The sequence below is a fragment of the Phocoena phocoena genome, chromosome 16 (genome assembly GCF_963924675.1).
Source record: "Phocoena phocoena chromosome 16, mPhoPho1.1, whole genome shotgun sequence".
Lineage (NCBI taxonomy): Eukaryota > Metazoa > Chordata > Mammalia > Artiodactyla > Phocoenidae > Phocoena > Phocoena phocoena.
The window spans coordinates 83,216,469-83,227,850 of NC_089234.1; the positions used below are offsets into that span (position 1 = coordinate 83,216,469).

At 50.9% G+C, this 11,382-nt stretch overlaps 1 protein-coding gene across 1 annotated transcript; it reads right to left on the reverse strand.

Moving 5' to 3' along the window:
* Positions 1–3,056: 3,056 nt before the first annotated feature.
* Positions 3,057–10,678, reverse strand: RHOU (ras homolog family member U). Its single transcript, XM_065894247.1, has 3 exons — positions 10,426–10,678; positions 8,803–8,861; positions 3,057–3,512 (listed from the first exon to the last, which is right to left on the reverse strand). The coding sequence occupies exons 1-3, from the start codon at positions 10,676–10,678 to the stop codon at positions 3,057–3,059; spliced, it is 768 nt and encodes a 255-aa protein (XP_065750319.1).
* Positions 10,679–11,382: the final 704 nt, after the last annotated feature.

The window sequence follows — 11,382 nt, forward strand, 5'->3', positions numbered from 1 at the left end:
ACACCTCAGGGGCCTGCTTCTCCACACCCCTGAACTTCTCTTCACTCCCAAAGAAATTCTTTGGTAGAAAACACAGGTGCGGTTAGAGCCACAGGTCAGAATTTATTTCCTACCACCTCCTGGAGAGCATCTTCAAGGAGAGCGTTCTGCTCAACATCATTTACACTGAAAAACAGAAAAGTATGGGAACGTCCCCAGTGGTCCAGTGGTTAAGACTCTGCGCTTCCACTGGAGGGGGTGTGGGTTTGATCCCTGGTTGGGAAACTAAGATCCCGCGTGCCACATGATGGAAAAACAGAAAAGTATGACTTGGTAAGGCACCAGGTAACCTGCCTCAGGGCCTTTGCAGCTGCTGTTCCTTTTAGAAAACTGGGGAGAAGACCTGCCCTCCTCTGGGCTTGTGTAAGAGGTGGGTGCTTTCTCATAAGTGTGTCAAGGACAGAGATCAACATTACAAAAGGTTCATTTCTACACACACGGTGAAAAGAGATGACAGCTGTAGAGGACCCTGTATTGTTAAATTAGGACGGGCCTACACCGCAGGACTTATGCTAGGGTATTTCCCAAAGCACAACTCTGAGAAAACGTCCTCCTCGATACCCAGCTGTTAAGTTTAACAACGTCTGAGCTCTGAAGTGAATCAAATTTATATTTAACTCGAGCACATACTTTTAAAAACTTTTCTGCCCAAATCTTTATTTTCCCCAAGAAGTAAAAATGGAGGAAAACCTCGAGTACAATTGTGCATTTACTCTTCTACAAATTTGGCAACATATTAAAACCTGTTGCATCTCAGTGTCAACCTTCTGGATTTTTCGCACTAATAGTACAGGCTGCATCAAGCGGGGCTGAAAATGAAACACGAGTAAAGCTCTGGAACTGGACCACAGAGGTGTTCCTTACCAACCGCTGGCCCTAAAGGCAGAGGGTGGCAAAGGTTCCCCCCTCCACCGGGGGACCAAGAAGAGCCCCATATGCTGTCACAGGCATAACATTTCTTTCAAGTTTTGTGTTCAGTCTTAAAAATTAACTGCATTTTACTCCATGACATTTGCTTTACTATAAAAATACTGTTTGAAATCACTTGCCAGTCAAATAACCCTTCCTCACCCGCTCCACACCAGGGCAGGCAGAGCCCCGTCTGGGAAGCTCACGGGTAGGTGAGCCAGGCACCAAGCTTCGAACACATTTCATTAGGTCCGTTTGGGGCATTTCCACAAATGAAGTAATTTTATTCACTCAGGATGTAACTAAACGCTTCAGGAAGCAATGATATCAGTTTCAATGTACTGAAAAATAAATAATAAACAGCATGTTTTTCAGTTTTTAAACAAGGAAATTAGTTAATTTTATTTACTAATAGAAATAAAAGAAGCCTCTAACCTAAAGTATAGTCTGATCATTTACTTTCTGTAAAAAGAAACACAAATTGGATTTTTTTTTAAACATAAAAAGGACAAGACCCACAGAAAGATAAACTCCTCTCCTCTACCTGCTGGCATTACAGAGATTTCCCCAGTTACTGACTGATATTGGTAGATCTGCATCACCACCGCAAGCCTGACGTCACAATCTGATGCATTCAGCTACTTCTCGGCATCTCAGAAGCAGCCCCATCCCAGAGAAAAACTGCTCTCTGGCACTTCGAGCACTTTTCCCCTCCAGAATATGAAGCCCTAAATACCGCCACCTGGAAGAACACAAACATGTCACCAATCTGTGGTTTTCTGACTGTTCCACAGTGAGGAGACAGCTGAGCAAGGGTGCTGCGGTCCCTGCCACCACCGATCCCACACGAGGCGCTGTCTCTATCACCAGCTCCCTGAAAGGCATGTGTGGATTTCACTGGCTGTTTTAATAAGTTTCAAGAGACATTCATATTAAAATAGGTTCTAAGAGACGCTCATGTTTTAACATGGGCTCCAAAGTGTGTGAAGATCCACCTAGAATCACATCTCAAGGCATCATCAAAAAGAGATCTGTTCCAGAAAGTGTTAAAAGAGGAAGCCAGGCTTCCCTCACAGCTGTTTCTGGGGCCACATTTTTTCCCATTAACTGTTTAAAAGTCTGAATCAGAAGCAAGAATGGCCACCTCTATATCCGTGTTTGCGTGCGTACACAAAGAAGTACCTTTACGCTGACTTCAGGAAAATAAGGACATTTTGTGTCCCCCAAACATCTGCCTGCTACAGGCCTTGCAAGAGGGTTCACGCCCCCTGAAGATGGGGCAAGGGAAGCCTAGAAGGTAAGAAACAACCCCGACAGGTCTCCTGAGCGCTGTCATCACAGAGGTTCAGGCAGTTTGGCTCATGTGTATGACAGCAAATACCATGCTCTGAGCGCAACGTGAATCACTCCCTAAAGAAAACAGAGCTATCACTTGCTACACTCCTCATGGCATTTTGGCTGTTGATACGGTCTCAGGATGAAAAACTCCCATCAACAACTTTTCCTTTTTGGTCTACACAGCACCATAGTTAGTGGCATGTTTTTTTGTTGGTTGCTTTTAAATCTTAAGGAACCAGGTATAAGAATACAACCAAAGTGACTGATTTGAGGTTTTATAGGCAGAGGTCTCTCTTTTTTTTCCTCAGATTTTTGCTCCTTAAAAAAACAGGGGGGAAAGTATGAGGTCTCAAAGCTAAGAGTTACTCTGACCGTAGCTGGCCCTCAATCAAGGGACAGCTAACCATGCCATTTCCTCTTTGTTCTTCTGTGCATTATCTCGTGGCAAAATTTCACTCTGGACGCCCAGATCTGAGGTGACTTTTCATATTAGATATAAATTAATCCAAAGGTCTAGAGCTCTAAATTCCCAGAGTCATGACAAACGCTTAACTTACTTCAAAAATCTCTTGCATAAGTATCTCATCCCTCGGCTCAAACAAACGAGAAGGTCAAAGGCAAGAAAGGATACATACATTGGAGCATCTCCTATAATCCATATACACGCGCATTCTCTATACAGGTTCTACATGGTCAAAGGAGTTGTTTCAGCTAATATAGCCTCTAGTGCGGAGTTCGTCGGAACACAGCCCGTCGGGGCCCCACCAGCATCATACGAAACAGCAGTACTTCTTCCACCAGGACTTGGACAGGGTCTTCATCTTGTCCGGAGTCCTGCTCTTGGACTTCCTGGGCTGCTGCTGAGAGTCCGAGTACTGGATTCCGGCGACGATGGCTGCATCAAAGACCTCTTTGAGGTTCTTCTGAGTCAAGGCCGAGCACTCGATGTAGGAGGCAGCTTTGATCTCCTCAGCACACAACCTGGCCGCCTCCTCGGGCACGGGTTTCTCTTTGCATTTGTCCAGCTCGATGAGGACTTTGACGTCTTCTCTGAGATCCGACTGCGTCCCCACGAGGATGATGGGGGCTTTGGGACAGTGGCAGCGAATCTCCGGCACCCATTTCTCACTGACGTTCTGGAAGGAAGAGGGGCCCACGACACTGAAGCACAGGAGGAAGATGTCGGCGCTGGTGTAGCACAGCGGCCGGAGCTTGTCGAACTCATCCTGCAAGCGAGTCAAGCACCCAAACGTTACCTTTTACATCAGGTCTCATCAGCACAAAGACCGTTTGAACGTTTTTCTGGAAAGGGTCTGGCAGGTAACAGAAAGCCCACGACGGGTGGAAGGAAGAGCGAGAGTCCTCAAAAGGCCCCTGCTGCCAAGTGGGGCAATGCTCCCAGCCCCTGGAAACCTGCCCGACGTGCTCAACGTTTTCCTTGATGCTCTAGACCTACTTGCAATTTACCACAGGAAAGGTCCTTAAATTAGATGGATTTTCAAAATAAAATTTACTTTCTCTAGGCTTCAGCACAGAGTAACTCAGACCCACTCCTTCAACTCTGGTACTTAGTCAGGCTCTTAAAACGTACACAGTACCCACGCTGATCCTCGGGGCTCCACCCTGACTCCAGGGAGCCCCAGTCTGTGAACCCAGCACCTCTGTAAGGACCCATCCCTGCCCATCCTCACAGCAGCGATGAGCCATGCCTGTTCCATCCCATCTGCGCTGGGCACACCCAGGGCACATTCAGGGCACACGCGGTGCAGAATCATGGGAATCAGACACAGGTCTGGAGTTGAGGACCTGGACTTGGCCACTCTCATTAGGGACCCAGAGAATGTGTGCCTCTCAATGTCACATACAACACTGGTGAATACAGTCTCACACTTGCTGGATATAACACTTCTCGATTTATCTTTTTCTCCCTCCCTCCTTTTCTCTTACTTTCCCTCCCTTCTTTTCTCTCCATGAATCCCAGAGGCCCCCACGCACGATGCTTTGGGAGGATAAAGAACCAGAGAAAGGGTGTACCCACCCAACTTCTGAGGGATAGAGAACTGGATGGAACAAGTTAGAGTTGATTATATAAACCAACCACCCACCACGCTGCTGAAGGCCGTGCCGCACTCACTCACTAACAGAGATGCATGTGGGACTCCAGGCACCACGCATCAGACACCAGACTCCAGGGGATGTGGCTGGGGACAGACAGACATGGCCTCAGCCCTTGTAGGGACATCTGTCTCCAGATCAGTGTTTCTTTATATCAAACACCCTAGAGTCCCCTGCAGCACCATATTTAGCTAACTGAAAGCTTTCACTCATCTCTCTTCTAGGAAAACATTTACATCATCTCATTTCTATCTGAAATTTCTATATGTGGGTGCCAACCATCCTCCGGCATAAGGTGACACATAGGTTCCGTAAACGTCACCCAGGTTTCTGCCGCTCAGTTGACGCGTATGATCGTTTACGAACTATTATTTGCGTGCATGTTATGCAGCATCTGTGGCCTTTTTCTAGGGATGAGGGAAGCCTGGATCTTCTTATTTGAGTTCACTTTCCTCATCTGAGGCTCCGTATTTCAGTTTGTGGGGCAACAACCAAGTAACAATATTAAAGTCAACCAATATTAAAGTCCTTCCTCAGGAAGGAATACGGCATCTCTCCGTGTCACTGCCACTTCTCCGACTTCTACACGCAAAAGTTAAAAAGGAAGAAAGAAGAAAAAAAGCCTTGGATTTCTTAGTGCCAACTTCGTGCTGAAAGAAGAAACACAGAAACCCATCCAGGTGGCCCACGGCCCAGCCACGAGGATCTTTTAATGAAACATTCCCTCTGTTCTCGGAGGCCTGCAAGGAAGAAGCACAGGACGGAGGCGTTGCCCGCGCTGCTGGCAGTCATCGCACCTGCTGGGCCCTGGATCTGGGGTTGTGTTACCAATAAAAAGAAAGGTGAGCACAGGCCCAGGCCTCGTGACCGGGCTTTGGCAATCTGGCTCCCAGACCTCTGAGGTTCTGGCTGAGGGACTCGGGAAGCAAGGCAGAAATTAAATCCTGCTGACCAGAAATCTTAGCTATCTGCTGAAATAAATGCAGCACACGTACGTGTGATAAGGCCAACTGTAATGGACCCTCAAGGAAACAGGCTCTGAGGCCCAGAGATGTGCCTGGGATGCAGGGCAGGGCAGGGCCGGGTGGGATTGACAGGCCGCTGGACAGCAGTGCTAGTCAAGCTGCAGTCAGAGTTCTTTTTTTTTTTTTAAGTATAAAGATTTCCCCAAGTGCCTCATGGTTCAGAAGGCTGAAGAGTTTTCACCTGCTATTGGTCACTCTTTCAGTCTGATCAATTTCACCTGGCGTGAAATTGATCACAGTGAAATTTCCACAGCATTAAAAACTCCTTTTAACATCTTACATGCTCACTGAGCCCCCAACAAGAAAACTCCAAGGCACAAGAAGGGATTTCTAGTTATTTACCCAGCTCTCAGCTGCTATGTGAAACCTGCGTTTGGTCCCCAGGCCACGGCCACCGGTGCTCACATTCTCTGGGACTTTGCAAAGGAGGTCGCTCGAGTCGCTGTGTCCTCAGGAAGCTACCATGACAACTGCCTGTGGGGGTGGGCGCAGTGCCACGGGCTGGGACAACAGGAAGGGAATATGGCACGTGTCAAATCAAGTCCCTTGAAAGGTAGTTTATCAGATCTGGAGTAGGGAGGGTAGGAAAGGACTACCACCTTACCCAGCTTTGCTTATGGTCAAAGCAAATACTGATACTTGGGGAGCGGGAAAAAACTGACTTTGTCTCACCAGCTGTGTATTTTTCACAAATAGTTTTTGAAGCTGGTTTTCTACAAATCTGTAGACGGTTGGCCTCATTCCTTACACAATTAGACACACTTACTAATCAGGTAAGAAATACTGTGAATCTCAACCCAAAAAACTGCTGGGAGGGCTTCCCTGGTGGCACAGTGGTTAAGAATCCGCCTGCCAATGCAGAGGTCCCAGGTTCGAGCCCTGGTCCGGGAAGATCCAGCTATGCCACGGAGCAACTAGGCCCGTGCGCCACAGCTACTGAGCCTGCGCTCTAGAGCCCACGAGCCACAACTACTGAGCCCGTGAACCACAACTACTGAGCCTGCGCTCTAGAGCCCGTGAGCCACAACTACTGAGCTCACGTGCCACAGCTACTGAAGCCCGCGTGCCTAGAGCCCGTGCTCCGCAACAAGAGAAGCCGCCGCCATGAGAAGCCCGCTCACCGCAACGGAGAGCAGCCCCCACTGGCGGCAACTGGAGAAAGCCTGCGCCCAGCAATGAAGACCCAACGCAGCCAAAAATAAGTAAATAAATAAAACAATGAATCTATTCAAAAAAACAAACAAACAAACAAGAATAACTGCTGGGAGAGCAGAAGGATAATTTCCAAATAAACCAAAGCGTACCAACTTGCACCAAAACCTTTTCATTTCCCGAATTATGAACCTTTTCCATGAAAATACGTTTAAAATGATTCTCTTGATGCCCTGACTTTGAAACAGACCCTATTAAGGAAAAAATTAAATTATTTCTTGATAATTCAGGATCATTTCTACATAGTGTTCCTGGTAAAAGACCTATTCCTCTTTCAAAATTGCTCAGAGATTTTCCTCCTGGGTCTACCCATCCTGCCCCTTTAGCTGACTTTGCTGTCCTCCTCCTGTAACCTCACTGGTTTCTTTCACAAGTTCTACTAACAGGTAGACTGTAAGTCTGTTGAGCGGCAAGCCCATGACTTAAGTTTGCCTCCCCCAGGACCCAGCACTCCATTTATTGATTGATCCATTCTACAAACCGTGAAGAAGCCCCACTCTGTACCAGGCACCGAGAAGGCATGAGGCAGGGAACCCCAGCCCGGGAAGCCATGTCTGCCAGCAGAACCAACACCTGACAGGCGAGCCAGTGGTGGGCAGCTGCCTGCACTGGGCTGCCTGCTCCTCCCTAAAGGGTCCCAGATAAGCACACCCTTTGGTGTCTTGCGTTCTCCTGCCTTCCGTCTCATTCTCGGGCTGTTCAGCTGCCACATCTTGCTACAAAAGGGAGGCCTCTGTTTATGGAGGCGCTACTCGATCCTCATTTTATTTTATTTTTTGGCCGTGCTGTACGGCATGCGGGATCCTAGTTCCCTGACCAGGGATCGAACCCACGCTCCCCACGTTGGAAGCCCAGAGTCTCAACCACTGGACCTCCAGGGAAGTCCCGGTCTTCATTTTAAACATCAGAAAATCTGACCCGAGGTAGGAAAAACATTCTCACTTTATACAAAGCAATTAAGCTTTCATTATAAATAGCAGCAGGGCGTCCAGAAAGATTAAATATTAGAAGAGCCTGTGTTCTTTGATTTTTCTTTTCCACAGGCAAGAAAATGCAGACCGGTTGATTTTTTCTGCTCCCCATAAAGGGGGAACTGGGAAGCCCCAGTGGAAGGGTAAGGACAGAGCAGAAGAGGTTTGGCTATGACGTGTGCCACCGTGGCCACCGCCAAACCAGCGTTCTGCTGGGGATCAAGGCTGCCCAGTCTTGTGTCACATCGAGGTTTGAAAAACAAAGCCCTGACTGGATTTGCTCTCCCAAGTGGGTGAGTAACTGAGAAGCCCTGGTGTGGAGGAGGTTCTTGGGGACACTGGAAAGCCAGCTTCTTCTTTAATGTATATGGTCGTGTGACACCTCAGAAGTGAAGTGGGCACTTTTACCTGCCAACAAAGTACCCCAGCACTTTCTCAAGTGCTGGAGAGACTACATGCTTAGTAACTTGTCACTTTGGCAAACTCAAGAGACGGCACCCTGGGCCCTCACAGAGCACGGTGAGAACTCAGTGACATGAGCACCATTCGGGGGGACCGGGGTCCCTGGAGCTCTTCAGGGACACCCCAAAGGGGACCTCACACCGGGTCTTCCCACCAGCTCCTTGGCTGTTTTGTCCAAGTGCCTGGCCAAGACAGGAATAAATGTTCGCGATTCGGAAGGATCAGGTCCCGGCTCATTCATTCCTCCAGCTCAGGACAGCCTGGGCCGCTGTATCTCTGCTTCAAGGGATGGGAGCAACCCCAGCAAGTCCAACCATGCTCAGGAAGGGAAACATTAACACTTACTGACGTGAACTCCATCTTCTTCTTGAGTAAGTTTATTAAGTATTTGACTTGCTGACCTTTAATAAAATGATCGTAAGCTACGGCCAACTTACTTTGAGAAATGAGCACAAAGCAACATTGATAATTTTTAATAAAAACCAGAGAGTAAATAAGATCCGAAATTCCCAGAAGATAAGAACCTCTCTTGACCCTGTTTCCCCTGTCCTGCCCACACAGAGCCGGGCCAAACCCTGTTTTATTGGCACGGAGCTCTGTGTCCCCACCACCACCCTCTGTGAGGAGCCATACGTGGGGGTGGGGCTCTAGAATGGCCCAGCTGGGGCGGGGGTGAAGGGCTTTAAAAGGCCCTGTCCGCGCCCAGCACCGAGCAGCGATGTGATACTGACCTGTCCTGCAGTGTCACAGAGCTGGAGTCTCACGGGCCGCCCATCCACGGAAACCACAGCTTAAAAATAAGACCAAAAGGACTGTCAGGGGGGTCTCTTTTAACCTTTTCCAGAAGGATGATAGTTTTAATTTGTATGACCATTCTCACTCCAAACCCTTCAGCTCCTATTCTGGGTCCCCAGTGAATTTAAGACTTGCCTAAAACAAAGAGGCCCGTGAGGTATTTCTGCACCCAAACCTGCAGGGCGGGCAATTCGCTCCATGCCCCAGAGAAGGCAGGAGGCCAGAAGCTTTGATGGCACCCAGAAGGGCCTGCGTTTTTCTCCCAGCCCCAGAAGATTTATTTTCCTGTCACACTTGTTTCAAAAAACCCAAAAACAACACTGGGGGGTAAGTGGGAACCAACCTTGCAGCTTTAAGTCAGTGGAAACTCTCACAAATAATTCTGCTTTCCCTTGGGAAACGTTTGGTGACTTTGGGGTTTGTCATAAAAGTGTGGCTTGTTTTGAGAACACGTGCAAACACAGGCTGCCCGCATTGTCCTGCTTATAAAAGAGGGCACAGCTTATCTCTCCATGTCAGCTCAAAGAGCGGATTAAAAGAGAAAAGGAAAGGAAAGAAAACCATTCCCACCTTTCCACTGGGAAGGGGTATCTGGGGAGGGGCCTGCATCAGGGCGCTGCTCTGAGGTCTCTATTTGAATGAAGTACTCCCTTTTGTCTCAATACAACTTTCTAAATTGTTTATACATGTTTACACTACTCAGTTGGGAGGAGGAAAAAAAAGGAAAAAAACAATATCGTTTAGGTGGGAAACCCAGTAGCACAGCACTGCTTTACCTAGGGTGCCTTCCAGGAGGATGAAAGCAAGTCCTTGCCACCATGACTTTCCAAAAGATAGAGAAGCTTGTGTGTGAGTGGGTGTGTGTGAGTGTGTGTGTGTGTGTGTGTGTGTGTGCGCGCTTTAAAAAAAAAAACAGAGAAAGTGTTTCACCCTAGCTTCCATAGATTTTAACTTTTTCTTAAATTTCAAAAAGACTTGAAAAATCAAGAGTAAGGACTCCTTTATCTTGGTAGCTACCAAACCAAATGACATAGCGCTGTACACATAAGAGCTTTCAGTAGCTTAAAGAGATACTGAAAAGATACTAAGACTCAGAAACAGAGCCCATGGGGGCGGTGGAAGCGGGGGCAGGGGAAGCGTTGGTGCTCAGAGGGAAGAAGCTGTGTTTACTCTCCAGGTTTAATCCAAACCTCGGCCCTCCCTAGTGCTTCTAGTGCCATTTCCACTAAATCCACTCTCTTCCCCCGTCTCCGCAGCTCTTTAAAAGTGGAGACGCCCTCGGGAGGGGAGCCACCAACAGGAAAGGACGGACCCTCGGGCCACAGGTAATGGCACCTGCGCGTCACCTTCCGATCGAAACCCGGCAGCAGCGCCAGCAACGTCGACCTGACGCAACTTCTCTACCCAGGAAACTGACCAGGCCACCTGGGCGCGACCTGTTAGACCCCACCGTCTGCCCCTGAATGGCGAGGCGACCGCCGCTCCCCGCGCCAGGGTTAGGGCTCCCGGTCCCCGCGGCCCCACGCCCCCCTTAGGCCCCCGCCCCCGGCCCCGCTCACCTGAGAAGTTGTCGAAGGCTGTGGGGATGTACTCGGTGGGGTAGCCGTTGGTGGTGTAGCTCACCACCAGGCTGGTCTTGCCCACCGCGCCGTCGCCGACCAGCACGCACTTGACGCCGCGCCCCTCCGCGCCGCCCGCGCGCCCCCGGCCCCCCGGCGCCCCGGGCCCGCGCCCCCCACGCTCCCGGCGGGGCGGCACGGGCGGCGCCTCGCAGCGGCCCGGGAACGCGGCGTCCCCCTGCTGCGGGGGCATCGGCCCGCGCCCGCCGCGGGGGGAGCTGTCCCCGACCCAGGCGCGAGGTGCAGACAAAGGCGGCCGGGCGGCTCGGGCTGGACTCGGGCTCGCGCGGCGCCGGCTCCGTTCCGCGGCCAAGGACTGCGGGCCGAGCGGCGCGGGGCCCCGCGCTGTCTCCTCCCGCTTCCCGGCGGCCAGGCGCGCTGGGGGCGGGCGCGGGGAGGAGGCGGGGCGGCCGCTCGTTCCCCGCGCCGGGCCCACAGCGCCCCCGCCTGCGCGCCGCGCTCTGCGCTCGAGCCGGAGCCGGGCGCGCGGGGGGCGGGACCGCGGCCACGGGCGGGGGACCCAGACAGCCGCCGGCGGGCCGCCGGACGCCCGATTGGGGCGGCGCCGAGGAGCCGGGCCGGCAGAGGGCAGCTCCTCCCGGCGCCGACACTGACGCCACCGCCTAGAGGCCCGCGGTCCCGCCTCCTGCGCCCACGCGGCCGGCGGCCAGGCTCCTCCGGGCCCTGCGCCCCTCGCCCCCTTCTCCACGCGGTCCCGGCCTCCTCGGCCACAGCGCTGCACCCGAGGGGGGCAGTGAAATGCCTGGGGGACAGTCGTCGGAAGGAGGCTGAATTAACAGCCAACTTTTCGTTTAAGGTCTAGCCGCTGGCCGTCGTGTGATTTTTCTTCTTCCAAAGTAATGTATTCTATCGTTTGAGAGCAAAAGAACGTCAGGT